Source organism: Dromiciops gliroides, chromosome 4 (assembly GCF_019393635.1).
Source record: "Dromiciops gliroides isolate mDroGli1 chromosome 4, mDroGli1.pri, whole genome shotgun sequence".
NCBI lineage: Eukaryota > Metazoa > Chordata > Mammalia > Microbiotheria > Microbiotheriidae > Dromiciops > Dromiciops gliroides.
The window spans coordinates 487,775,151-487,801,801 of NC_057864.1; the positions used below are offsets into that span (position 1 = coordinate 487,775,151).

At 48.2% G+C, this 26,651-nt stretch overlaps 1 protein-coding gene across 1 annotated transcript; it reads left to right on the forward strand.

The window, feature by feature from the left end:
* Positions 1-7,262: 7,262 nt before the first annotated feature.
* Positions 7,263-26,214, forward strand: RAB17 (RAB17, member RAS oncogene family). Its single transcript, XM_043964045.1, has 6 exons — positions 7,263-7,612; positions 10,982-11,141; positions 14,217-14,368; positions 18,206-18,331; positions 22,170-22,263; positions 23,380-26,214. Exons 2-6 carry the CDS (start codon positions 10,985-10,987, stop codon positions 23,493-23,495), a joined length of 645 nt encoding a protein of 214 aa, XP_043819980.1. The 5' UTR covers positions 7,263-7,612; positions 10,982-10,984; the 3' UTR covers positions 23,496-26,214.
* The last annotated feature ends 437 nt before the right edge of the window (positions 26,215-26,651 follow it).

Sequence of the window (26,651 nt, forward strand, 5' to 3'; positions counted from 1 at the left end):
TAATAATAATGTGCATATGATATATGTATATATTTAAAAGTAGATATAAATGTACATATACATACACACACATATAGAAATATATAAAATCTCATTTGATTCTCACAACAACCCTGGGAGGTAGGTGCTATTACTATTATTATCCCCATTTTGCAGTTGAAAGCACTGAGGATGAGAGGTTCAATGACTTGCCCAGGGTCACAAAGCTTTAAGAGTGTTTGGTGCAAGATTTGAGCCCAGGGCTTCCTCACTCCAAATCCAACACTTCCTTACCCACTGTGCTATCTCACTGCCCAAACTGCTTTTGTCCCATTAGGGCTTGAGCTGTTCTGGACTGGGATGGGGCAGGCCAGAGGGATGGAGGGAAGGGACCCAGGTGAGCAAGCCCCGGATTCTGGAAGGACAGGAAGTGCTCTGCACGGGCAGAGAGGCAGGAGGGGGAGCAGCTGCAGAGACATTGGCCCAGACAAAGAGGAGGGTGGGAACACCAGCTCTGGATGGCCATGAACTAAAGAGGAGGAAATCAGGCATCAGCCAGATGCCTGAGGATCCTAGGTGGGGGCGTCTGGGGACCCAGACATCAGCAACCAGAATAGGACAGGGGGGATGGGGAGGATGGGGGGGGTGGTCTTCACTTGAGCTCATTCGAGGGAGGAAGCCCGGGCTTTGCAAAGTCCTGGATCTGGAGGGAGAGCCTGAGGTGGGGCAGGCTCTGCCCCTCCCTTACGGTGTGACCCAGGAAAGCTCTCATCTCCAAATCTGATCCTTTTGATTCTTTATTTTGTTTTGTTTTGTTTTTTGCCAGGCAATGAGGGTTAAGTGACTTGCCCAGGGTCACACAGCTAGTAAGTGTCAAGTATCTGAGGTTGGATTTGAACTCAGGTCCTCCTGAATTCAGGACTGGTGCTTTTTCCACTGCGCCACCTAGCGGCCCCCCAACCCTCTCATTTTATAGATAAGGAAACCAAGGCCAAAAGAAGGGAAATGGGGTGCCTCGGATCATACAAATAAAAAGACGTAGATGGGGCAGCTAGGTGGTGCAGTGCATAGAGCACTGGCCCTGGATTCAGGACTACCCGAGTTTGAATCTGGCCTCAGACACTTAACACTTACTAGCTGTGTGACCCTGGGCAAGTCACTTAACCCCAATGGCCTCACTAAAAATTAAAAAAAAAATGAGAGGGTTGGACTCATCTCTAAGGTCCCTTCTTGCTCTGATCCTAAGAACAGACGAGTGAGCTCTCTTTGGAATGCCAGGAGGACTAAATTCCAAATTCATGTAGGGGTCTTCTGGGGTGAAATGCCCCATTCTGGGCAGGGGAGGGGGGAGGAGCTAGAGGGCATGAGGCTCTTGGGCCACGGAGGGTTCCTGGTGGGTCAAGCCAGACCTAGGAAACCTGCTTGAGCCATAGCATCGTTGGAGAATTAAAAACCACCCAGTCAGGGACTGGGCAGTTGGGTTTTATTCACCCTGAGGATCATGGAATCCCAGGTTCAGAGCCAAAGAATTCGGGGAGGCCCTCGTCTGACTCCCTTATTTTATGAGGCCTTGGCCAACGTCACCCATGTGGTCAGCCTCAGGTTTTTCATCTGTAAAACGGGAATAATAACACCACCAGCCTCAGAGGATGGTTGTAGGGAGTAGATAAAAAGGGATCTGAGAACCTTAAGGCCTGAGGAAATGCTGCCTCCTTCTCCTCCTCCTCATAGTCTTTGTCATATTCATTGTTGCATCAATGGAGCACAGTCCATCCCTCCTCCCTCTGCCTGGCCCACCTCCGTTTCCTGTTGCCCACCATCTCTGATGAAGGCCTTTTCATTTTCCATTCTTTTTTAATTCAAATGTTATGTTCTTAATATCTTGGGTTATAGGGGCAGCTAGGTGGCACAGTGGATAAAGCACCGGCCCTGAATTCAGGAGGACCTGAGTTCAAATCCGGCCTCAGACACTTAACACTTACTAGCTGTGTGACCCTGGGCAAGTCACTTAACCCCAACTGCCTCACCAAAATATATATATATATATATATATATATATATATATATATATATATATATATATATATATATATATATATATATATATATATATATATATATATATATATCGGGTTATTTCTTTTTCGACACCACCAGAATTTCTCCCAGGACCCCTCTCCTTCCCCCTCCCCTGAGGGCCATCCCCTATAACAACTATTTTTAAAGAAAAACAAAAAGAGGAGGAAGAGAGAAGCCCATCCATGGGAATGTGAGTAAACCTGTGCCAGCGTGTGCCCCAGTGCCGCCCCCCACCAGTGAGAGAGGGCTGGGATATCTTCCAGGCTCCCTCTTTGTACTTTCACCACACCCGCTTCCCATCCCTCTGAAGTGCTTCTTTCCATCTGTTTCCATTGTTGTGGCCATGGTATCTATTGCTTGCTTGGCTCTGCTTACCTCACTCTGCATGGTGGGGCCCTGGCCTGGCCATGTCCTACGTGGCCCACAGCTGAGGAAACTGAGGTCCAGAGGGGCATTGACAAGCCCTGAGTCACCTAGCTGGTAAGTGTCAGAGGCAGGATTTGAATCCTGGGATCCTCGATCTAGAGTCTGAAGTGACTTCGAATACATCTAGTCCAGTCCCCTCATGTTATAGCTAGGGAAGTGGAAGCCCAGAGATGTGAAGTCACTTGCCTAAGACCATGCAGAGAGCAAGTGGCAAACTGGCAGTCAGATTTTGAACCCAGAGCCTCTGATTCCAGCATTGCAGGCTGCCTCCTCTGGGTCAGCTCTCCCTAACTTCGTGGACAGCCCCTGGTTCATTCCATCATGCCACCCTCCATGGACTGGACAGGCTGCTTCACAGGTTGGTGGTGAAGAAACTGATGGAGAAACCTCAAAATACTATAGAAATGAGAGTTATTGCTTTTCCTGAGTGACTGTGGGCTTTGGCAAGTCCTCCCCTCTGACTCGGTTTCCTCCGCTGTAATATGAGGGGTTAGACAGGATGGCCTGTGAGGCCTTCACAGGCTCTGAATGGAGGCCCCTGAGGCCCCTCCCAGTGCTCAATCCTCTATGGCTTTAAGTGCTTTGGGATCCTGGTGACACATCCTTGGCTTGTAGACCAAGCAGCTTGGTGCCTGGATCCAGAGTTGGAGACCTTAGATTCACTTTCAGGCTCTGCTGCTTATACCCATGTGACCCTCAGCAAATCCTGTCTCCTTTGGGGTATCGGTTTCCTCATCTGTGAAAAGAAGGCATTGGGTTAGATGATGTCCAAGGACCCTCCCGACATTACATCCCATGAGTGCCCTTCACTGAAGCCTTTGGCACTTGTTGGTCACTTGCTCCTCCTTGCTCCTCTCTTTTCTCTAAGTTTTCAGGACCTCCCCTCCCCCCCCCCACCCCCCCCGGCTCCTGGGGCTCCTCCCACCTCTCTGGCTGCTCCTTCTCTGCCTCCTTTGCTGGTTCCTCCTCCAGAACCCCATTCCCCCCCCTCCCCTGTCTCACCAGAGGTGTTCCTCAGGGCTCTGCCCTGGGCTCTCTTCTCCACCCTCTACACTACTTTGCTGGGTGATCTCATCAGCTTCCCTAGATCTAATGACCATTTCTATGCTTCTCCAATCTACCTGTCCTGCCCCAATTCCTGCTGACCTCAAACTCCCACCCCCAACTCCCTTTCAGACATCTCCACCTGGATGTCCGGCTGACATCTTAAACTCACAATATCTAAAACAAAACTCATTATCTTTCCCCTAACCCCTCTTCCTCCCTTCCCTATTACTGGGGCCCCATCATCCTCCCAGTCCCTCAGACTGACAATCTAGGAGTCATCCTGGACTCCTCTCCATCTCTCACCTCCCCTTCCATCCAACATGGTGCCAAGGCTTGCCAATTTCATCTCAGCATCATCTCTTGAATATCCTCCCTTCTATCCTTTGACACTCATTATCTTGGCACCTCACGCCTTGATTCCTGCCATAGCCTTCTGGGGGTCTGCCCATCTCAAGTCTCTCCCCATTCCAATTCATCCTCCATTCATCCACCAAAGTGGTTTTTCCTAACTGAGATGTCGCCCCCTGCTCATTAAACTCCAGTGGCTCCCTATTGACCCCAGGACCAAAAGCAGCACCCTCTCTTTGACATCCAAAGCCCTTCAAGAGTTGACATCCTCCTACCTTTCCAGTCTCCTTACACCTCACTCTCCGATACATATTCTTCACTACAGTGACACTGACCTCTTGGCTGCTCCATGAGCAAGACCCTTCATCTCTTAGATCCGGGCATTCTCTCTGGCTGCCCCTCCCCCAGGCCTAGAATGCTCTCCCTCCTCTGCTCTAACTACTGACCTCTCTGGCTTCCTTTAAGTCCCAACTCAAATATCAACCTCTGCAGGAAACCCACCCAACCCCTCTTAACTCCATTGCCTTCCCTCTGTTAATTGTCTCCTATTTATCCTGTATGGAGCTTGCTTTGTCTATGTTGGTTTGCATATTCTCTCCCCCAGTTAGATCGTGAGCTCACTGTCTTTTGCCTCTTTTTGTATCCACAGTGCTTAGCACAGTGCCTGGCACATAGTAGGCATTCAATAAATATTGACTGACTACTTTGGAATCCTGGTGAATCAATTGCAAACTTCGGACCAGTTTCTAAGGTCCCTTCTAGCTCTGGTCTCTGGTCCTTTGTCACCCAACCTTTCTGGGCCTCACTTTCTGTACCTGTAAAATGAGGGGACTGGATTAGGTCCCTAAGACTTCATATCAGTGGGGCTTGGATTCTAGCTCTGAATTCCTTGGTCTTATCAAATGAAACACATGCCAAGTCCCTTTTCTCCTGCCCCTGTTTCCTCCTCAATGAGATGAGGGAGGGGACTGGATGAGATGGATTTGAAGACTCTTCTGGGCCCACTTCGGTGATCTTGTGATCTGAGCATAGTAGGTCCATTACTTTGCTTTCCTGGGCCTCAGTTTCTGTAAGAGCAGGGGCTTGGACTGGATGTCCTCTTGAGGTGCCATCTAGCTATGGGGCTACTTCAGGGATGCTGAGCCCATAACTTGCCCCCCCCCCCGTTAGAAATGCAGGGGGCATCTTCTTCTACAGGCTCCTGTTGTCCCCCATCCTCCAAGCCCCTCACAATGACAAGGGGGCAAGCCTGGAGTGAGTTCACCTCTGGAAAAGGCCAGACCCAGGGTTTAGCTCCAGGGTTTGCCTGGAAGGAAATCCCTCTCCTTCCCTGGAGGAAGGACTAAGAATAACCAGTGGGGATCCCTCCACCCCACAATTTGGTTAAAAACAGCGAGGTTGGGGGCAGCTAGATGGCGCAGTGGATAGAGCACCGGCCCTGGAGTCAGGAGGATCTGAGTTCAAATTTGACCTCAGACACTTGACATTTACTAGCTGTGTGACCCTGGGCAAGTCACTTAACCCCAATTGCCCAGCAAAAAACAAAAACAACAAAAACAAAAAACATCGAGGTTGATCAGTGGACAAGATATGGTCGACTACATATGAAGCCAATAAACGGAGTAGCCAGTGCTCGCTGAAACCACCCCCAGGGTCCCCTGTGTATCTGAGCAGTTGGTCAGGGGCTATTGAGGAGGTGCAGAAAGTGGGCCCCTGCTCTCCCCTCAGTGATGGCTGTCAGGCTGGGCTGAACAAAACCATCCGACAGGTTCTTGGGCTCAGCTTCCGGTGCTGTCCTCCTCAGGGTTGGGGTGGGGAGGCGGGGGAAGGTATAATAGTGCTGACGGTTCACCTTATGGGGCACACGACACCTCTCTTCTCCCCCTCAGGCTGCCCCGATGCTTTAGCGAGCCGGCTTGCCTCCTCTATATGGACATTAAACTGAGGGCTTGCAGCAGGCGACCAAGAGTGAGCATTTATTAAGCGCCTACTGCACGACGAGAACTGGGCTGGGCTGGGGAGGCAGGTGCGCTGCTCAGCAGGAATTTGCGTTCTAATGGGGGGACAGCAAGGACACAGGAACCGATATGGGCTTCACTATGAAGTTAAAAACTAAACCCACAGAGCGGTTGTAGACAAAGTATCTGAGAAGGAAGCCGCAGAAGACAGAGCCTGAGCTCCCCTGCTGAGAAGCAGTTAAGGAGTGGGGAGCGCCCTCCAGGCACGGGTAAAGCCCGGGGGGGGGGGGGAGAAGGAGGAGCCGAGGGTGAGGAAGGACGAGAGCGCGGAGGCTCAAGCCGGTTGGGCCGGATCGCCCAGCGGGGGAGGGGGAAGAACAGTGGAGGCTGGTGGGTTTCAGGTTCTTTCCACACTTAGATCAACGACACCATCCCCCCCCGCCCCCGCCCCCGCCCCCGCCCCCGCCCCCGCCCCCTGCAGTCCCGAAGTCTACGAAGCATCCCAGCCCCTCCCACACCAACAATTGGGTGGAATTATTCAAATTACTCGGGGAATTAAGTGGCCTCACCTGGCGCAGGGGGTGGGGCTGGGGAGGGGAGGCACTGGGAGATTGAAAGGCTTCTCTGTCCCCTGGTGCCCCGGGAGGGGCAATGGTGCTTCTCTCTGCCGCTGAACCCTCCCCCGGGTAAGGCTTAATAAAGGAACACTTGAGATCTTAAGGAGAAGGGGAAGGAAGGACTTTCCCAGAGGCGCCTTGGTGACCCTAGTCTAGAGCAGGGCTTCTGACCTGTTCGGTCACGGACCCCTTTAGCAGCAGGCTGGTGGAGCCTCTGCCCTCCAGGTGGGTTTTCCTGGGGGTTCCCTTGCGCCTAGGCAGACCCAGGGGCAGGACACACTTGACGGTTTTATCCAGGCCTGTGATTTTATTAGTGCCTGGAAGTGCTCAAGAGAAACCACTTTCCCCTAGTGCTGACACTACGTGTTCTGGGCACTGGGGAGGGGTAAGTGACTTGTCCAGCTCAAAGGCTTACGTGTAAAGTGAGGAGAGGGGCCTGCATGGCCTCAGGAGGCTCCTTCCAGATCTATGTCACTGAATTGTCTTGGGTCTCAGTTTCCTTGTCTGTAAAATGAAGGTGATTAGACTAGATGATGGCCCTTCTGGTTCCAGATCAATGGCCCCATGAGCCTACAGATGAAGAAGCTGGGGCCCACAATGATCCCTTTGGCTGCCCTTTGGCTGGGTGTTTGCCAGCCTCCCATCAGCTGCTCCCCGGTGCTGGGTGGGGCCTGACACTCCCGAATTCTCAGGTTTACTACCCAGCCCTTTGGCCTTGTCCCTGGCCGGGCCACCCAAAGCCTGACAAGTGGACCTTCGAACTCTCACCCTGGCTCAGCTTGTTTTGTTGGACTGTGCGTGTGTGGGGGCGGAAGTGGGGAGCTGGGCAGGGGCAGGGGGTGCAGGGCAGAGAAGCTTTCCTTTCTGCTGACCTCCCTCATCTGGCCTTCTTTGTCCCATCCCCTGCCCCCTGCCGGCCCCTGCAGGCTGGCCAATCAACCGACCTCGCTCAGGGAATCTAGCCCTGTTTGGTTCCAGGAGAACAATCAGGTTGAAAGGTGAGCTGCCGGGCCTGAGCCTGGCTCAGCCAACTGCAGAGCTTGGGGCTAAGTTATCCAGGAACTATGAGGAAGTGATCGAGGCCTGACCGGCATTCCCCAGCTAGCAGCCAGCTCTCCCAGGAGAGGCCCAGCGAGCAGGGCCAGGCCCAGAGCCCAGGTGAGTGATCAGAGAGGGATGAAGGCCCCCCCACCCTGGGGGCCGGGGCTGGGCAGCTAGGGGAGGCAGAGAGGCAGACCGGCAGGTCCTGGAGTCCACTTACATATTCCTGGCACAAACTCAGCTGGGCAAGGGGCCTTCGAGCATGGGATTGATCCCAGCTTACAACTTCTTGGGCCTTGGTTCTCCTTATTGCCTTTAGTGAGGAGTCAGGAAAATGGGAAGAGCCCTTAAAGATCTGGGCTCGCTCGGGCGGGTTTAAATCCCAGCTCTATCGTTGAATAAACTAGTCTCAGATCTGAGCTGTGTGACCTTGCACAAGTCGCTTCCCTTTCCCAGGTCTCAGTCTCCTTCTCTGTAAAACAAGGAGCTTATAGCACATGGTGTCTCCAATTCTGGTCTTCCCTGCAGGACCCCTTAGGGTCTCTTAAGACCCCGCCCCCTGCTCTGGGTTTCCACACTGGCTAAGGAGGGAGAAATAAATGTGGACTGTCTCCTTCCCGACCTCTTGGGATGGATGTACAGGTGGATGGCGTCCGTCTTCCCTGGGAACAACATTGTGTTGTCTCCAAGCTGTTCTCCAACATTATAGTTTCATTCCTTTCTTTAAAGGGCTCTGCTCCCTCCCCATCCTGCTCCCCTCCTCCCAACTCCTTCACTGGTGCCGATACTTAGCATATTTAAGGGGGCCAGTGCCTCACACTAACTCTTCACAATAACTGAAATTCAGGTTCATCTGTAGAATATGAGGACGAAAAGACAACCCAGTGATCACAGGATCATGGAAAGGACTTTCCAGGTGCTGTAGTCCAACTCCCTCACTGTATGCAAGAGCAAATTGAGAAGCAGAGAAGTTATGTAATTTATCCGGGGTTATTCAGCCAGTAAGTGGTTGTGCCAGGCTTTGAATGTGAATCCCAGGACTACAGATTTAGAGCTGGGAGGCCAGCAGAGCCAAGTCCAAGCCCCTCATTTTTCAAATTTGGAAACTGAGGCAAACAGAGGTTAAGTGACTTGCCCAAGGTCACACAGAACTGAGCTACTCCTTGCTAACATTCTTTTTTTTAAAAAAATTAATAATAAACATTTTTACTTATAGTTTTGGGCTCCAATTTTTATCCTTCTTTCCTTCCCTCCCCTTTCCCCTCCCTGAGGTGGCAAACAATCAGATATGGGTGATCCGTGTATGATTATGCAAAACATGACCATATTTGTCATTTTGTACAAGGAAACTTGATTAAAAGAAAAAATGAAAGAAAGTGACAAATTGCCTGCTTCATTCTGTTCCATCAATATCAGTTCTTTCTTTGGAGATGGCTAGTATGTTTCATCAATCTTCTTTTGGGATTTTCTTTTCTTTTTTTTTTTGCGGGGCAATGAGTTCAAATTTGGCCTTAGACACTTGACGTTTACTAGCTATATGACCCTGGGCAAGTCACTTAACTCTCATTGCCCTGCAAAAAAATATGTATGTAGTTAATAAAAGTAAATGGAATTGCTTCAGATGTATTCTTATCAGGATGGAAGGAAGAGGGACTTGGGGATCCTTCTCTAAACGCAGCCTCTAAACGCAGCCAGAACTCACATTCCCCTCTTTGGCTGCCCCAATGACACTGTTGACTCTCTGGGTTTGTGGTCCACGGACACCTCTGACTCTTCTTCTCTGCCTATTCTAGCCCTTGGAGACACTCCTGTTTTTTGAATTCCTATTGTCCTCATTCTCTGTTTCACTGGACTGTTGTCTAACTGTGTGTGTGTGTGTGTGTGTGTGTGTGCGCTCATGAATCCATTCTGTCCAGGTACACTGAGAACTGCATCCCCTCTCAGTCTTTCCCACACCTAGATGTGTGTCACAGATGGTCAATCAGCACTGGAGATTATAGGGAAGCCAAGGGAAGAGGAAGGTTCAAGTTGCTGCATAGATTCTTAGGATTTAGAGCAGAAAGGAACCTCAATGTCCAAACCTCTCCTTTTACAGATGGGGAAACTGAGGTCCAGAGAATATTTATAGGGTCACAGATCTAGAAGGGATGGTGGAGGCCACCCAGGCAGCCTCTAGGCCAACTCCTCCCCTTTATTTTACAAAGGAGGAAACTGAAGCCCAGAAGGAACCTCAAAAGCAATCAACCTCATTTTACAGAGGAGGAAACTGAGGCAGAGACAAGTGATGTAGCTTAAGGCCACACAGGTAGGTAGCCACAGACCTTTTCCTCCAGGCCCAAGGCTCTTTTCTCTGCACCATGGTGCTGTTCACTGTCAAGGGGAGAAGAGAAAGCAAAGAAACACCAACCTCAGAGAAGCTGATGGATATTGGTGCAACAAAGAAGTCATTGGGGAGCTTGAGTGAGCGATATTGGAAGAGTCTGGCTGGATTGTCAAATGTGCCAGGAAGAAGCCAGGTTTTTAAAGTCAGGACCTGGGTTTGGTTCCTGGCTCTTCCATTTCCTACATGAATCATCTTGGGCAAGTCACTTCACTCTGTTTGCCTCAGTTTCCTCATCTGTAAAGTGAGCTGGAGAAGGAAATGACAAACCACTCCCATATCCGCCAAGAAAACCCCAGATGGGGTTGGTTAGACGGAGTCAGACACCACAGAACAAAAATGGAAATTTAGCACTTCTTTCGGTTACTTGAAAATATGCTTCTGCTGTGTGTGCACGATTCTACCAGGCACTAAGAACAACACAGGTTTATCACTGAAAATATGAAGTAAAGTTTTTAAAAGCGAAGATTACTGAAGCATTCAAGTAAAAACCCCAGAGAATCAACCAGTTAATAACCCAAAAAGAGAAATCTTGAAAATGAGAGTAGAGAAGATAGAAAACATAACAACATGCTTCTGGGAAGAGGGGGTCTCTGGGCTTCTGCAGGCACTGCCCAAGGACACAGATAAGGGGAAGAAGCTCTGTACTTGGGGATCTCTAAAGTGCCTGCCGGCATCAATGTATTAAGGATGTTTTAGGAGGGACCAGAGGCAGTAACTGTTCAGAGGTTCATAACTGATTTTCCGCGTGATCTGTGTGAAAAGTATCATGTGATGCTCCTAACCAGTTAAGTACTGTAGGAATCTGCATTCCCATTTTACAGATGCAAGGCCATGGCTCCCCACCCCACTATTCATTCATCTGCATCTCACAAAGGGGCTTTGAGATCCTTGCATTAATTACTTGAGGAAACAGCATTATTATTTTTTTCATTGATTGAGATGGTCATGCTTAGAACCCTTAACTGTGACTTGGGTCTTCCGTGCTCTCCAGACTCATGCCCATTGGTGTGCTAATTGGAGCCTTCACAGGTGAGTTGGTTTGCACAATCAATCATCCTCCGGGCATCTGCTACCTGTTTCTGACCTAGGGTGTTTCTTTGCAGGGCATGGCACAGCTGGAAGGAACTACCCACCTGGAGAGTGCCTCCTACCAGCCCTATGTCTTCAAGGTGGTTCTCCTGGGGAGCAGTTCGGTGGGCAAGTCCAGCTTGGCTTTCCGCCTCATGAAGAATGACTTCAGGGAAATCCTGCCCACACTGGGCTGTGAGTGCTAAGTTTTGCTTGTTTTTTTTTTCTTTTTCCTTCATGATAAGACCAATGGAGCTAAATGGAGTTGGTGAGAAGATAGAGAGGAGTTTCTCCTTAGCATTCTGCTGTTCACCTGGATTTCTTTCTTTCTTTTTTTTTTGGTGAGGCAATTGGGGTTAAGTGACTTGCCCAAGGTCACACAGCTAGTAAGTGTCAAGTGTCTGAGGCCAAATTTGAACTCAGGTCCTCCTGAATCCAGGGCCAGTGTTCTATCCACTGCGGCACCTAGCTGCCCTGTTCACCTGGATTTCAAGGAGCGAGGGTGTTGTGTGTTTTGGAGGGGAGCTTCCTCTATATGAGTGCCTTAGGGCATAACTCTCCTCACCCCTGGGTGCTATTTCCCTGGGATTGGTACCTCCTTCCCCAGAGGCTCAAAATAAGGGCCTTCAGAGAAGTGTAAGGGGTATGGGTTAGGGTGGGGCCAGGGGAGGCTTCAAGAGTGTGAAGGGTTGTCACATAGAGAAGGGGTTAGGTAGGTTCCTCTTGGCTTCTAACAGAGGCTCAAATGAGCATCGCTGGTGGAAATTGCAGAGATAAATTTGGGCTCCATATAAGGAACAGTAAGAATATCTCTAGGTGGAGTGGGATTCCTTGGGAGGCAGTGGGTTCACCTTCACTGGCCTAGTGGGCTGCAATGACTTCTTGGGGAAAGAAGGGTGGGGGCAGCTAGGTGGCGCAGTGGATAAAGCACTGGCTCTGTATTCAGGAGGACCTGAGTTCAAATCCGGCCTCAGACACTTAACACTGACTAGCTGTGTGACCCTGGGCAAGTCACTTAACCCTAATTTGCCTCACTAAAAAAACAACAACAAAAAACCCCCCCAAAACCAAGGTCCCTGCCCTCAGGGACTTTATATTCTACTGGAAGGGGGAATGTACCCCTTTCCCAGATAAGTAAACAGAGGCACAGAAAGTAAATATAAAGCAAATGATGCCCGTTGGCATCCAAGGCCGTGGGGCCATAGATTGGACCTTCGTCTAGTTCAGGGACATTCTCCAGTGGAATCCACTTCTGCTCTATCTTCGGTCCTACTCCCTCTGTGACTTTGGGCACATCCTTTTTCCTCCTGGGCCTCAGTTTCCTCTTCTGGAAAATAAGGGCATTGGATTAGATGGCTTCCTTAGAAGCCATCCCAGCTCTAGAGCTGTGGTCTATGATACTGTCACCTTTCCCCCCACGTGCCTCGGTTTCCTACTCTAGAAAACGGGGAATTGATAATAATAAAGAATTCTAGTAATAGCATTTATGCAGTGCCTTAAAGTTTTCAAAGCACTGTACATGTGTTATCTCATTTGACCTCACACTCTGGGAGGAAGATGTCCCCATTTTATAAAAGAGGAAACTGAGGCCCCTGGGTCACACAGATCCTTTAATAGGGATCAAAGACTTTTTTTCTCATTTGACCCTCTGGATGGGAAGCTTGGGAAATTAAAGTAATTCCCCTTAGACCCCACCAGGGGGCCACAGAAGGAGAATCCAGAGACCAGGGGCCTCCCGACATGGGGACATCAGCTAACTTGGGGTGGCCCCCTGGCCCGGGAAGGGCCTCAGCTCAGAGGCTTCATGCAAACCTCCCAGGAGAGCTGCCCTCTAGTGGTTACACTGAACAACCACCTCAACCACTTTTCACTTCCTAAAGGCTTTCTGGGTGCCATTTGTGGGGCGAGGGCGACATCTAGTGGATTTTAGGGTTATAGCTCTGGAGCTGGAAGGCTAGAGCTCTCTAGCCCAATCTTCTCATTTTACTTAGGAGAGAAACTGAGGCCCAGGGAGCTGAAATAACCAAAGTCATTCATTTAAGTCAGGCAGTGAGGTGGCACTGCAGTGGAAAGAGCTCTGGAGTCAGGAAGCCCCAAGTTCAAATCCTGTCTCAGGTCCTCCCTAGCTGTGTGACCCAGGGCAAGTTCCTTAGCTTGTCTCTGCCAGTTTCCTCATCTGTAAAATGGGGATAATGATAGGACCCCATCTCCCAGACTTGTTGTGAGGGTAAAATGAGATAGTGTTTGTAAAGTGCTTGAAAAAACTTAAAATACTCTAGAACAATTAGCTATTGTTAACAAACGGTTAAGCCAGAGTTGGGCCCAGGTATTCCCCCTTTCCATTGATCTGTGTGATTCTCATCTTCAGCTCTTCAGAGGCACTGTGGGGTTCTAGTGGGGTTCTAGGTCTTGCTTCTTTCTATACAGCAACATGAGCAAAACATGAATATAGAAGAGATGGGCTTTTGCTTTCATGGAAAGCTCAGGGTTGGTAGAGGGGCAATCAGCCCACCCTCCTCCTCCTCCTCTCCTCTGGACTGGCTCTACTGTTTGTCCCAGACACGTGCACTGTCCCAGCCCTCTAGGACTGTACATTGTAAGGAAAGCGCCAACCTGCATTGGCAGAGGGAGATTTCTCAACCAGAAGTTCCCTATGCTAATGAAGGCAAAGGTCTAGTTCCAGTCTCTGTCACTGTGTTCCTGGTCCTAGGCTGGGGAGCCTGAGAAGGAAACCAAAACAGCCCCTGCCCTCAGGAAGATTCCATTCTACTGGTGGGGGGTGGGGCTGGAGATTCAACATTGACACAGGAAAGAGAAAACACAGTAATGTCCGGAGGAAGAGAGAGAGCTAGCAAGAACCTGCTTGTGTGTGTGTGTGTGTGTGTGTGTGTGTGTGTGTGTGTGTGTGTGTGTGTGTGTGTGAGAGAGAGAGAGAGAGGGGTGGGGGCACTGTCTAATAACCATGTATATGAGAAATATTTGAAGGGTCCAGGAATTTTGATCTAGAGAAGAGGTGACTGATTGGGATTGGGGGTGGGGACCACTGTCTTCCTGTATTCAAGTAGGACAAGACTGGATCAGGAAGTCGTCTGGTTTGGCTCCATGAGAGAGGGTGAACAGGAATTCTTGTGCCGTGACCGGCTGGGTGCAGTTTGGCCACAAGGCGCCAAAGGTGTTGGTCCCTATGATCCACAAAACTGATTATGGGTTATGATGGATGACGATTCCCACTTCCAAACCAGGACCCTTTGCGGCTTCCTCTCCTCCTAGGTGCCTTCTTCACTCAGATAATGGAAATAGACGGCTCAGCCTTAAAGCTGGAGATCTGGGACACTGCAGGACAGGAGAAGTATCACAGTGTCTGCCACCTCTATTTTCGGGGGGCCAATGCTGCTGTCTTGGTTTATGACATTGCAAACAAGGTATGGATGCCCTGGGGGCTTGTGCAGCCCACGTGAAGCCTATGGGTCTGTTCCTATTTTTAAAGCTCAAATATAGATCAACCACAGCCCTGCGGCTCTGGTCTTGGAAGCACCCCTGCCTCTTCCCTCCCTCCCTTCTTTTTTTTTTTTTTTTTGCGGGGCAATGGGGGTTAAGTGACTTGCCCAGGGTCACACAGCTAGTAAGTGTCAAGTGTCTGAGGCCAGATTTGAACTCAGGTACTCCTGAATCCAGGGCCGGTACTTAATCCACTGCGCCACCTAGCCGCCCCCTCTTCCCTCCCTTCTTGCCCCGTGGCTTATCAGAGGCACTATCTCTCCCATTTGCCCCCTTCTCTTTACTCAGATGGCCACCCCCCTTAACTCTTCGTCCCTCCCGGTAGCCCCTAATTGTTCTCCTCCCCTTCCCTCTCTCCAGCCCCACTCTAATCCAATCTCTAGTCAGTTAACAAGTGTTTATTAAGTTTGATTGCTTTGCTGAGTGCTAAGGATATGAAAAAAAGGGGGAAAAAAATCCAGTCCCTCAAGATGCTCATAGCCAGACAACATGCAAACAACTTAGTGCAAACAAGATAAGCACAGGGTAAAATGGAGATATTCAAAAGACAGAGACACTAAAATCAAGATGGATAGGGAAAGACTTCCTGTGGAAGGTAGGATATTAGTGGGAACTTGAAGGAAGCCAAGGAGGAGGGGGTGAATTCCAGGCCTGGGGGACAGCCAGAGAAAGTGCTCAGGGTCCAAACAGCTGCCAAAGGGATCTTCCCATCATACTCTCCTGCTCAATGAACATTGGTGGCTCCTCATTACCTCTAGGATCAAATACAGGCTAGTCTATTTGGCATTTAAAAACATAAGGGGGGGAGGGGTGGGAAGCTAGGTGGCACAGTGTATAAAGCATGGGCCCTGGATTTAGGAGGACCTGAGTTCAAATACTGCCTCAGACACTTGACACTTACTAGCTGTGTGACCCTGGGCAAGCCACATAACCCATCTCCAGTATACCTTCCCATCCGTGTCTGTGCTGTTCTTCCCAACATACTATATGTTCCAACCAAATTGTCCTATGCTCTCTTCCCCTCCATGAATCAAGAAGAACTGAGTTTGAATCCTGCCTTAGATGCTTCCTAGGCTTGTGACCCTGGGCAAACCACTTACTTGCCCAATGCCTCGGCTTACTTACCTGTAAAATGGGGATAATAGTAGCACCTGTCTCCTAGGGTTGTTGTGAGGATCCAATGACTTAACTTACTCACAGTGCTTTGCAAGCCTCATGGAGCTCCTGAAATGCCAGCGATGATTATGATATTCCCACCCATCGCCACCATGACCTTGTACATGACCAGAAGGCCATCCCTCCTCACTTCAACCCATTGGAATCTCCCTGTAAGGCTCCGAACTCCAGTGCCACCTTCTCAAGGAGGCTGTGCCCCGATTACTTTGGTCAATTATTGTATTTTGCCTGTCTCCTACAAAAAAAATAGAAACATTATTTTCATAATTTCTATTACATGCCAATTTTTTTATCCTACAGGAAAAAAAAACAGATCAGAGAATATAATGTCTCCAATAGGAAAAAACAGATCAGAGACAGACAGAAAGAAACATAGTATCAGTTTATTTGTCCTAAGAAGAATCAGCGAGACTCATACAGAGACCCCTTCCTAAGAAGAAGCTCTCAGGCTCCCTCTTTCTAAGGGCATATAAGGTTTCTTTGCTCACTGGTTACAGGGTAATGTCAGTTTTATTAGCATGATACAAGTTAACCTAAAGCAAATACTCTAACAGGCAACTTAAAGAAACAGGAAGGGTTTACCAAGGACAAGGATGCCTAGATATTTGATAAGGAGAACAATAATATCTATTTACTCTCTTGGGGAAAGAAGTTAGTGAACAAGGACTTATTTACTAACTATCTGGGTTTAGTTTGAAGTTTAGTCAAAGGGCATTTAGCTAATCCAAGGTTTCATAAAATACCTTTGAATAATAAGGCAGTTCCATCAATATCCAGGTGGTCCATATATTCTTTTTTTTTCCCCTCAGGGCAATGAGGGTTAAATGACTTGCCCAGGGTCACACAGCTAGTAAGTGTCAAGTATCTGAGGTTGGATTTGAACTCAGGTCCTCTTGAATCCAGGGCCAGTGCTTTATCCACTGTGCCATGTAGCTGCCCCCCATGCATTCTTATTAACACTTTGTACACACTTTTGAGTTATTTGTCTGGATGTGGGTTATATCCCTGAGCTGTGTGGTGACAAGAGCGGAGTTCAGATTTCACCTCAGACACTTATTTGTGTGAGCCTGAGTAAATCACTTAAGCTCCCTGGGCCTCAGTTACCCCATGTATAAAAGGAGGGGTTGGATTCAGTGACCTCCAAGCTCACATCTGCTCCTAATCCCTGAACCTACAAGGACAAGGTCTTCATTTTCTCTTTTATTCCCCTGTGTCCAGCACATTGTTTGACTAATGGCAGACACCATACACATGGACCCAGATGAGCTGAGCATTAAATAATCTCATGATATCATGTGCTGTGTTTAGGTTAGTCACTGGAAAAAGAAACAGGAGAGGCACTTTTGCTCTCATTAGCAGGTCTTAGCATACTAATGGGATGATCACCTGGGTTTATAGTGAGTCTTTTGTTCCCAAGTCCAAGGTTAGTTTAAAAAAAAAATCAGCCGATGTGCTAACACTCTCTAAGGAGGAGTAAAAATCTTCGAGGCTGCTCTTGGGAAGATCAGTTTGGCCCGGAGTGCCTCAGGTACTCTGCCTTGGGATTGGGGGAGGCTTTGGCTGAAATCCCTACAGAGTTATCTGCTCTCAGCCCTCTGGGGACAGCTCTTCTGGGGAGGCCACATGTTCAGAAGTGCAGGAAGGGCATGAAGGCTGGTTGGCTGTCTGGCTGCTTGTCCACTGGGCTACACTGGGGCCCCCCTTTGTATATGGGTTGGATGAAAGGGCTGTTGCTGCCGAGGCCCCTCCCAACTCTCAAATTCAGTGATGGTTACCTCCATTATGAGGCTCTCAAGGGACAGGCTAATTAACCATGTTATTAGGTCCTTTGAAGCAAGTATTAATTATATGGGATTAAAAAACACCACAAAGGGGTAGCCAGGTGGCGAAGTGGATAAAACACCGACCTTGGATTCAGGAGGACCTGAGTTCAAACCTGGCCTCAGACACTTGACACTTACTAGCTGTGTGACCCTGGGCAAGTCACTTAACCCTCATTGCCCCCACCCCCCAAAAAACGCAGAAAAACACCACAAAACTGAACAATGATAACAGCTGAACAAACCAACCAGGAAGGCATCAAGCACCAAATGGGAGCAGAGGGTCCTGAGGCAATAGGACAACATAGCAAATTAACAGGGGGCAGCTAGGTGGGGCAGTGGATAAAGCACTGGCCCTGGATTCAGGAATATCTGAGTTCAAATCCGGCTTCAGACACATGACACTTACTAGCTGTGTGACTCTGGGCAAGTCACTTAACCCCCATTGCCCCGCAAAAAAAAAAAAAAAAAAAAAAAAAAGGAAACTCAACAGATTTAGAAAGCACTTGTTACCCCAGGCATAGCAGCTAGAGTGCTGAAGCCTGGCTCTGGAAGGCCTGGGTTGGAATCTTGCCCATGAGGCTACATAAATCCCATCTCTTAAAGTCTCTTTTTAAAGAGGACGATCATCCCACTGGGACCTACCTACAGGTACACTGGAGATGATAGTTGTAAAGTGCTTTGTTCCCAACACGTTGCTCTCCCCACTGCCTTGTTCTGGCCAGTCAAACTGAAGAGATTGTCACATGCTGTTGTGTTTTTAAGGATTCTTTCCACAGGGCCCAGGGCTGGTGGAAGGAGCTGGAGAATGAGTTTTCACCCGAAGAAATCGTGGTGATTTTGATAGGCAACAAGACGGATCTTGAGGATTCTCGGGAAGTGACCCTGGAGGTATGTCATTGTCTAGGAGCCATTACTAGATGGTGCTCTGGGTTAAAAAAAGACGGCCTGGCCTTTAAAAAACTAAGTTTTATGAATACCTTTTGTCATTTCCCTCTGTGTGGCAGACCACAGTCTCCTTTGTGGCCAAAAAATACAGTTAAGGGGCAGCTAGGTGGCGCAGTGGATAGAGCACCTGCCCTGGAGTCAGGAGTACCTGAGTTCAAATTTGACTTCAGACACTCAGCACTTTTTAGCTGTGTGACCCTGGGCAAGTCACTTAACACCAATTGCCTCACTAAAAAAAAATATACATTTAAGTGGGAAGACGACACTGGTCTGTCATAGCAGTCCGTCTTCACCAGGACCTTCATGAGGTCCCCCATCTCTCAGAGCTCACCTGAAGAGCTCATGGTCTTGTGAAAAGAACATTGGACTAGGGGTTGGGAGACCTGGGAATCAGGATAGCTGGGGGATGGGGGCTGAGCCCTGCCTTGTCTGTAAAAGGACTGGGTTGGGCCAGCTCTTGTGCTCCTTGGGGCTTCTTAGCTTCTTCCTGTCTGGGCTGTTGTGTACTGTAGGCCTAGGGTGTTTCTGGGCCTCAGTTTCACTTTTATTCTTTGTAGAAAAGGTCAAAGTTGGGGAAATCATTAGAGGTCGAATCCTAAGACTGAGAGAATGGGAGATTCTCTAGTTTTGCCCCTTTATTCACAGATGAAGAAGCTAAACTCCAGACAGGGAAACTCTTGGACCTGTGTGACCTGGGGCACAAATGACTTTACCTGAGTCTGAGATTCCTTATCCATAAAATGAGGGGATCGGGCTAAGAGGCCTCTGAGTCTCTTCCAGCCTCCAATCTATGATCCCATGACCAGCCTGAGCCTCAGTTTCCCCATCTGTAAAATGATAGGGTTGGACCAGATGGCCTCTTCCAGTTGGAGTCAGAAGGGACCTTAGAGATGGTCTAGCTCAACCCTCTCAGGTAATAGTTAAGGAAATGGCTTGAGTCAGTGTCACGGAGGTCAGAGATTCACCATTGTTTGTGCCAGTCAGACTGTATCTGGGAGCTTGTGCTCAATTCTGGGTGCCCCATTTTAAGAGGCAGCCCTTCAAATGGTGTGGTGGGAAGAGCACTGGCTGTAATCAGAGGTTCTGGGTTCAAATCCTGTCTTTGACACTTCAAATCATGGTGTACTTTGAGCCTCAGTGGATTTGGAGTCAGGAAGACCTAGTTTTAAATCCTAACTGACATTCCCAAGCTGTGTGACCTGGGGCAAATCACTTACCCAGTCTAGGGCTGTTTCTATAAAATGAGAGGGTTAGGCAGGAACACAGGTTCCTCATTTTATTTTTAAGTGACCAATTCCTTTGGCATTCTGGTGACACTTCTGGAGGTCTTCTCAGTCTTGTACATAATATATAAGTGCTAGATAAATAAATGCATGCAATGAAATGCAGAGGATTACAAAGGAAACTGATTATATTAAAAATACAGTGACCAAAGATACAATTATCCACATCTTAAAAAATCAAGGTCACAGGGGCAGCTAGGTGGCACAGTGAATAGAGTACCAGCCCTGGAGTCAGGAGAACCTAAGTTCAAATCTGGCCTCAGACACTTAACACTTACTAGCTGTGTGACCCTGGGCGAGTCACTTAACCCCAATTGCCTCACTAAAAAAAAAAAAAAGCCTTATCTTTTCTTGCTATTCTCTGGAACTCTGCCTTCATTTGGATGTATCTTTCCTTTTCTCCTTTCCCTTTCTTTTTCCTTCTTCCCTCGTCTATTTGTAAAGCCTCATCAAACAGACATTGTGCTCTCCTACCCTTCTTTTTCTTTGAGATACTTTTTGCTGCTGCTTCCTACACAATATTAGGAGCCTCAGCCTTCACTCTGTCTACCAGATCTAATCCCTTAAATCTATTTGTCACCTCCACTGCATAGTCATAAGGGATGTTATTTAGGTCACACCTATATAGTCTGATGGTTTCCCCCACTTTCTTCAATTTAACCTTGAATGTTGCAATAAGAAGCTTATGATCTGACCCACAGTCAGCTCCAGGTCTTGCATTAACTAAAGCTTTTGACTATGTGAATCACAACAAAATGTGGCAAATCCTCAAAGAGATGGGAGTACCAGATCATCTTACTTTTCTCCTGAGGAACTTGTGCATGGGCCAAGAAGCAACGGTTAGAACCAAAGATGGAACAAGTGATTGGTTTAAAATGGGAAAAGGAGTAGAACAAGGCTGTATATTGTCACCTTATTTATTTAACTTCTATGTAGAATGCATCATGTGAAATGCCAGGCTGGACAAATTAAAACCTGGACTTAAGGGTGCAGCCTTTGTCTGCGAAGTATATAATCAATCTGATTTTCATATTGACCATGTGGTCTTGTCCCTGTGTCATCTTCTGGGATTGTTTATGTTTGCTATGGCCAGTGAGTTATCTTGACAACTCGATTAGTCTCTGCTTGTGTTAAATGCCACATGGTCAATGCTCTTCTAATATTTAATACTAAGTAATAATAGATGATTACTGCCAAAACAGGCACAATAGCCCTTATTATGTAAGTAGAAATACTTAGAAAACCCTATCCTGCCCTCCAATAATTTAGCGGTGTAGGGGCCAAATTTTAATCGGGGAGTGTTAGGCGGCTCACTGCATTATTGGGGCAAGGAAGGAGATTAACAGCCTCTTTCAAAAAGAGAACAGGGTTTATTAACAAGAACAAACTTAAAAACACAAGTAAGATTAGTAGAATTAAAGGAAAGGGGAAAAAAAGGAATGGGGGAAGGAAAACAATACAACCTGCATCACACCACCGCCCAGGGCTCAGCACAACACACAGTTGCGTCCTGTCTCTTTCCAGCTCCAATGCCAGAATGGCGAGTCTCCTCCCTTCTCCTTACCAGCAACCCCCGGGGCTCCCAGAAAACAGGGTGGACAGACACACAGCCCCAAGCTAATTGGCCGGCAGCCCTGATTGACAGAATTAACAAGCTGCTCTACAACTGCCAGCCCCCCTTCAGCTTCTGGATGCTGGAGGTCACCTGACTGCCCTCACCCAGCTTCCAGTCATGGCGGGGCTGCCCTCATTATAATTTGGCCAGGCCCATGCAGGCACTCCAGTGTGCACCCAAGCAAGGTCAGGGTGCACGGGGTTTCTAATTTTAGGCAAAGATGGGGTCATAGAAACCTCAAGTCACAATTAATTCTTTACCGCAGACACAATTTGGTGACTACAAAAAACACTTTGCTTCCATCACCAGACACAACCACAGCTGAGCTTCCTTTCTGCTTTGGCCCAGCACCTTCATTCGGAGTGGAGCTACTTGTAGATGTCCTTGCTCTTCCTCAATCGTGTATCAGACACCTTCTGACCTGAGGAGACGAGTTGTCATCTCTTTTTATCATTTTAGTGGGGCCCACAGGGTTTTTGTGGCAAAGGTACTGCAGTGGTTTGCCATTTCCTTCTCCAATGGGTCACCTTTTGTCAGAACTCTCCACTGTGACCTGTCCATCTTGCATAACTGCATGGCTTAGCTCCTCGTTTCATTGAGATACACAAATCCTTCTACCACACCAAAGGCAATGAGGGGATGAACTTGAGTACACGTCACTCAAAAAAAAAAAAAGTCTCTCTCTTTCTTTATCTGGAAAATGAGGCATGTGGAGAGGTGATCTCTAATGTCCCTTCTGCCTGTGAAGGGAGGAAATAGCAAATGGGAGAATCTAACCAACAAGCCTCAAGCCAACAGGAATGCCAGCGACATCCATCAATGTTGGCTCCTAAGATTCCAGGATTTTGGAGTCATTCTGGTTTCATTTTCTTCTCTCTTCCAGGAGGGAAAAGCGTTTGCAGAAAGTAACAAGCTATTGTTCATGGAAACCTCAGCCAAATCAAACTACCAAGTGACCGAAGCCTTCACTGCTGTAGGTGAGTCAGTAACAATGTTTCTCTGGGACTGACCATGTGCCAGGCACTGTGCAGTTATTATCTCACTTGGTCCTCATATCCAACCACTGAGGGGATGCTATTATTATCCCCATTTTACAGATGAGGAAACTGAGGCCACCAATCAGAGATGCTCGGGGACAGGAGAGCCAGAAGTTGCAGGTCTCTGTGTGGGTTTCTAGACACTGATGAGCAGCTTCAGTCCTCTGAGCCCTCCCACCTGGGCTCCCCATTGGCTGTTCACAAGTCCACAGTGCTCGTAGTTCAGAGGTCATCCTGTCGAATCCCCTCACTTTACAGAGGGGAGGTCACAGGGCTAGATTTAAAACTGGACCATTTCATCCAGTCTCCTTTGTTTTGTTTTGTTTTTTAAGTGAGGCAATTGGGGTTGAGTGACTTGCCCAGGGTCACACAGCTAGTAAGTGTTAAGTGTCTGAGGCCAGATTTGAACTCAGGTACTCCTGACTCCAGGGCCGGTGCTCTATCCACTTCCACACCTAGCTGCCCCCCCCCCCACCTTGTTTTTAAGGATGAGGAAATTAAGCTCCAGGGAAAGGCAGTGACTTACCCAAGGATACATGGCTCCCCAGTGCCTAGCAGAGTGCTTGGTATGCAGTAAGTGCTTAATATATATTCATTGGTTGATTGGTGGGCAGCCCTTAAGCTTTGAGGTCTCTGATATAAGCTGATAGGAGACCCCTATCATTAGGAAGTGTAGCCACACACTCTATGGGTCTTGTTCATTTTCCAAGAATCTCTTTTGAGTTCAGGAGAAAGGTTGGGATAATTCAGATCAATAATTAGAGGTATTGATTTGGGAACTTCACCTACATAGATCCCTTAATGTGACTTTCTTTTTTTGTTTTGTTTTGTTTTGGTTTTTTTGGTGAGGCAGTTGGGGTTAAGTGACTTGTCCAGAGTCACACAGCTAGTTAAGTGTCAAGGGTCTGAGGCCGGATTTGAACTCAGGTCCTCCTGAATCCAGGGCTGGTGCTCTATCCACTGTGCCACCTAGCTGCCCCTCTTAATGTGACTTTCAAGTGAGCGAGGGGGGATTAGCTTCTTGGGCAAATGCTTTTCTACCTTCTCTTTTCCCAGCTCATGAATTATTAAAAAGGGAAGAACAAAATGGAGTCCAAACTCGGCAGAAGAGCCCTACCGTGGACCTGAAGAAGACAGCCACAGCACAGAAAGGCAGATGCTGCCTGGACTAGGGCACCAACTTTGGCCTCCTGCTGGGCTCTGCTCTCCCAGCCAATTCCCGAATCTGCCTTTGCCTTCCCTGCTGGATTGAGCTGCCCTGGCTCTGGCAGCGTGGACCTTCAAGGGTGCCTGTTGAAATTCTGGACTTGCTTTCTTCTAGGTGCCCCTCCCAGGTGTCAGAATGCTTCCTGATGGAGCCTGTGGGGGAGAAGTGGGCCAGGGGCGTTCTGATGGGGGTGGGGGGGACTGAGTCCAGAGTCAGAACACCTGATGCCTCCACTCCTGGGCAGCTGCTCAGGGACTCCATGGCTTCTCCCTCTCAGGGCATCACTGATTTAGAGCTGAAGGGGAACTTGGAGATCATCTGGCCTGATCCCTCCATTTTACAGATGAGAAAATACAGGCACAGGGTGTTTTAGGGGCCAGCTCTCGGTCACATAGCCAGCAAGGGTCTGAGGCAGGCTTTGAGCACGCTAACCACTGCACCTCCTGGCTGCCTCCTGACCGGCCAGAGAGAGGTGTGCCATTGGTGGCTGGCACCAGAGGAGCACAACCCCAGACGGGCATGCCATCCAAGCACTGCCAGAGCAGCTCAAATAGGAAGGGCAGAAGGGAGAACAGGGAGACATTGAAACACTGTAACTACACATGTTTCATATCTATACTCTCTTCCTGACTATTGAAAAGATGCTTTTCAAATCCCTCAGTTTCCTTATCAGTAAATTGTGAAAACAATATTCGGACATAATTACATTGGAAATAGTAGCATCTGCAGAGCCAGCAGACCTACCTCTCACACTTACTTACTATGTGTCCTTGGGCGAGTCATTGTTAGCGCCCTGGGTCTCATCTGTAAAATGAGGCAGTCAAGCTACATGGTCCCTAAGCTCCCTTCTAGCTCCAGACATGCCTAGGTCTCTTACTCCCTCCCTCACAGGCTTAATGTGAGTAAGTACTACCCAAATCTTAAAGTAATATGGAAATTTGTTCAGTTGGTCAGTCAATCAACAGGCATTTATTAAGTGCTTTCTGTATGCCTGTTAAGAACTGGAAATACAAATACAAGTGAAAAGAAAGACCCTTCCTGTCCTCAGAGAGCTTCTATTCGAATGAGGACAATACATAAAGGAAGCTGAAAGGCCTGAGTCCAGAGGAGGCAGTCCAGTGAGAGATGAAGATGTTATTAAACACAATAGATCAACTTAGAAGATACTTTAGCTGACTAGTTTCCCTGCCCATTGGTTTATTGTGCCATATCTTTATAGGCAGTGTGGCTCAGTGGATAGAATCCTGGACTTGGAATCAGGAAGACTTAGGTTTGAAGCCTTCTTCGGACACTTATCAACGCCTCTCTGAGCCTCAGTTTCCTCATCTGTAAAATGGGGTTGCTAATAGAGCCTGCCTCACAGGGCAGTGGAGTGGTTTGAATGAGATAGTCACTCAATCCATAAGCATTTATTAAGCACCTACTGTGTTTGAGACACTGCACTGGTTCCTGGGGAGACAAGGAAAAAAATGACCTAAGAAGCTTTCCTTCTATCAGGAGATTAACAATAAATAACATGTAAAGTACCCAGAAAAGCTTAAGTAGATGAATGTGAGCTATTGTTACTGTTGCCATTGTTAATTATTGCTGGAAGGAATATCTAATGCAGACACTGAGAACCAGAGGGGGGAAGCATCTTGTCCGAGGTTGCATGGTAAGGAAGTGGCAGGATCAGGATTTGAACCCAGGCCCTTGGATTCCAAATCCTTTGAGGTCACATTTCTTTTCTTTTTCTTTTTCTTTTTCTTTTTTTTTTTTGGTGAGGCAATTAAGTGACTTGCCTAGGGTCACATAGCTAGTAAGTGTTAAGTATCTGAGACCAGATTTGAACTCAGGTCCTCCTGACTCCAGGGCCAGTGCTCTATCTACTGCTCCACCTAGCTGCCCCTGAGATCATATTTCTAATAAATGAACCCCTGAAGCATTTGGTGCCTGGAGTAAGTAGTTGGTGGACTCTCAACCCTAGACAAAGCCTTTCTGTCCCTGGCTGGTGGTCTTAGGCCTAATTCCTATCCCTTGAACCACAAATGTTGGTGTCAGACTGTGGAGAGTGGTGCCCTCTGGGGGAGGAGTTCACTGTAACTAAAAGTTCCTAATAGAACTTTTCAAAGGTGGAATGTGCTGCCTTGGAAGAGAGTGAGCTCCCTATCACTGGAGATCTCCAAATGGAGGCTGGACACTACTTATTAGCAGTGTTATAGAGAAGATTCCTGTCCAGGATGGCCTCTGACATCCCTTTGAACCCTGTGATTATTTTTTTAAAAACACCAACAGGGGCAGGTAGATGGTGCAGTGGATAAAGCACTGGCCCTGGATTCAGGACCTGAGTTCAAATCCAGCCTCAGACACTTGACACTTACTAGCTGTGTGACCCCGGGCAAGTCACTTAACCTGCATTGCCCTGCCCCCCCCAATTAAAACAAAAACACCAACACCTTGTCTTGGTCCTACCACTGCCAGGAAGACCAACAACAGTGTTAAATATCTGAGGCAGTATGGGCCAGCTTTGGAGTTCAAGTCCTGGGTTCAAGTAGTGCCTCTAACCTGCTGGCTGTTTGGACCTAAGTAAGTGACATCCTCAGTGTCCTCTGGGTGATTCTCTAAGACTGTTATCAATCCGGTGTTGATCTGAATTGGTGTAGGGGCTTTCCCCAGACCCTGACCAAAGTAAAATGCCATCCCGAGTCTTCGGTCCTGATGCTCGAAGCATTTCTGTGGCCGTTTCGTTCATTCCTTTCCTTATTTACAGCTAATGTGGACCAAGCCAGATGAGATCAGTCCTTGGCTTCTCCCTGCTGGTGACCACATCCTACAGATTGGGGGAGCAGGGGAGGGGACTGAGCTGAGAGCCTGGGCTCCTGTCTCTCCAAGTCCAGCTGGTTGTCTGGAGAGAAGCAGTGTGGGGTCTCTTCACTGGCTTGGGGTGCAGGACATTTCCCCCTTCATTTAGAAGCTTTTTCCTTATAAAACAGTGAGAATAAAACGTATACCAGTCACTTCATGTGGGAGTTTTGTGGGAAGTGCCCATTTCCAGAGAGCCTGAGAGTCTAGGGCTCCTTTCAAAGCATCGTTCTCCTCCACCACCAGGATTGCCCACCGCTGAGCGTGCTTCTGAGTGAGC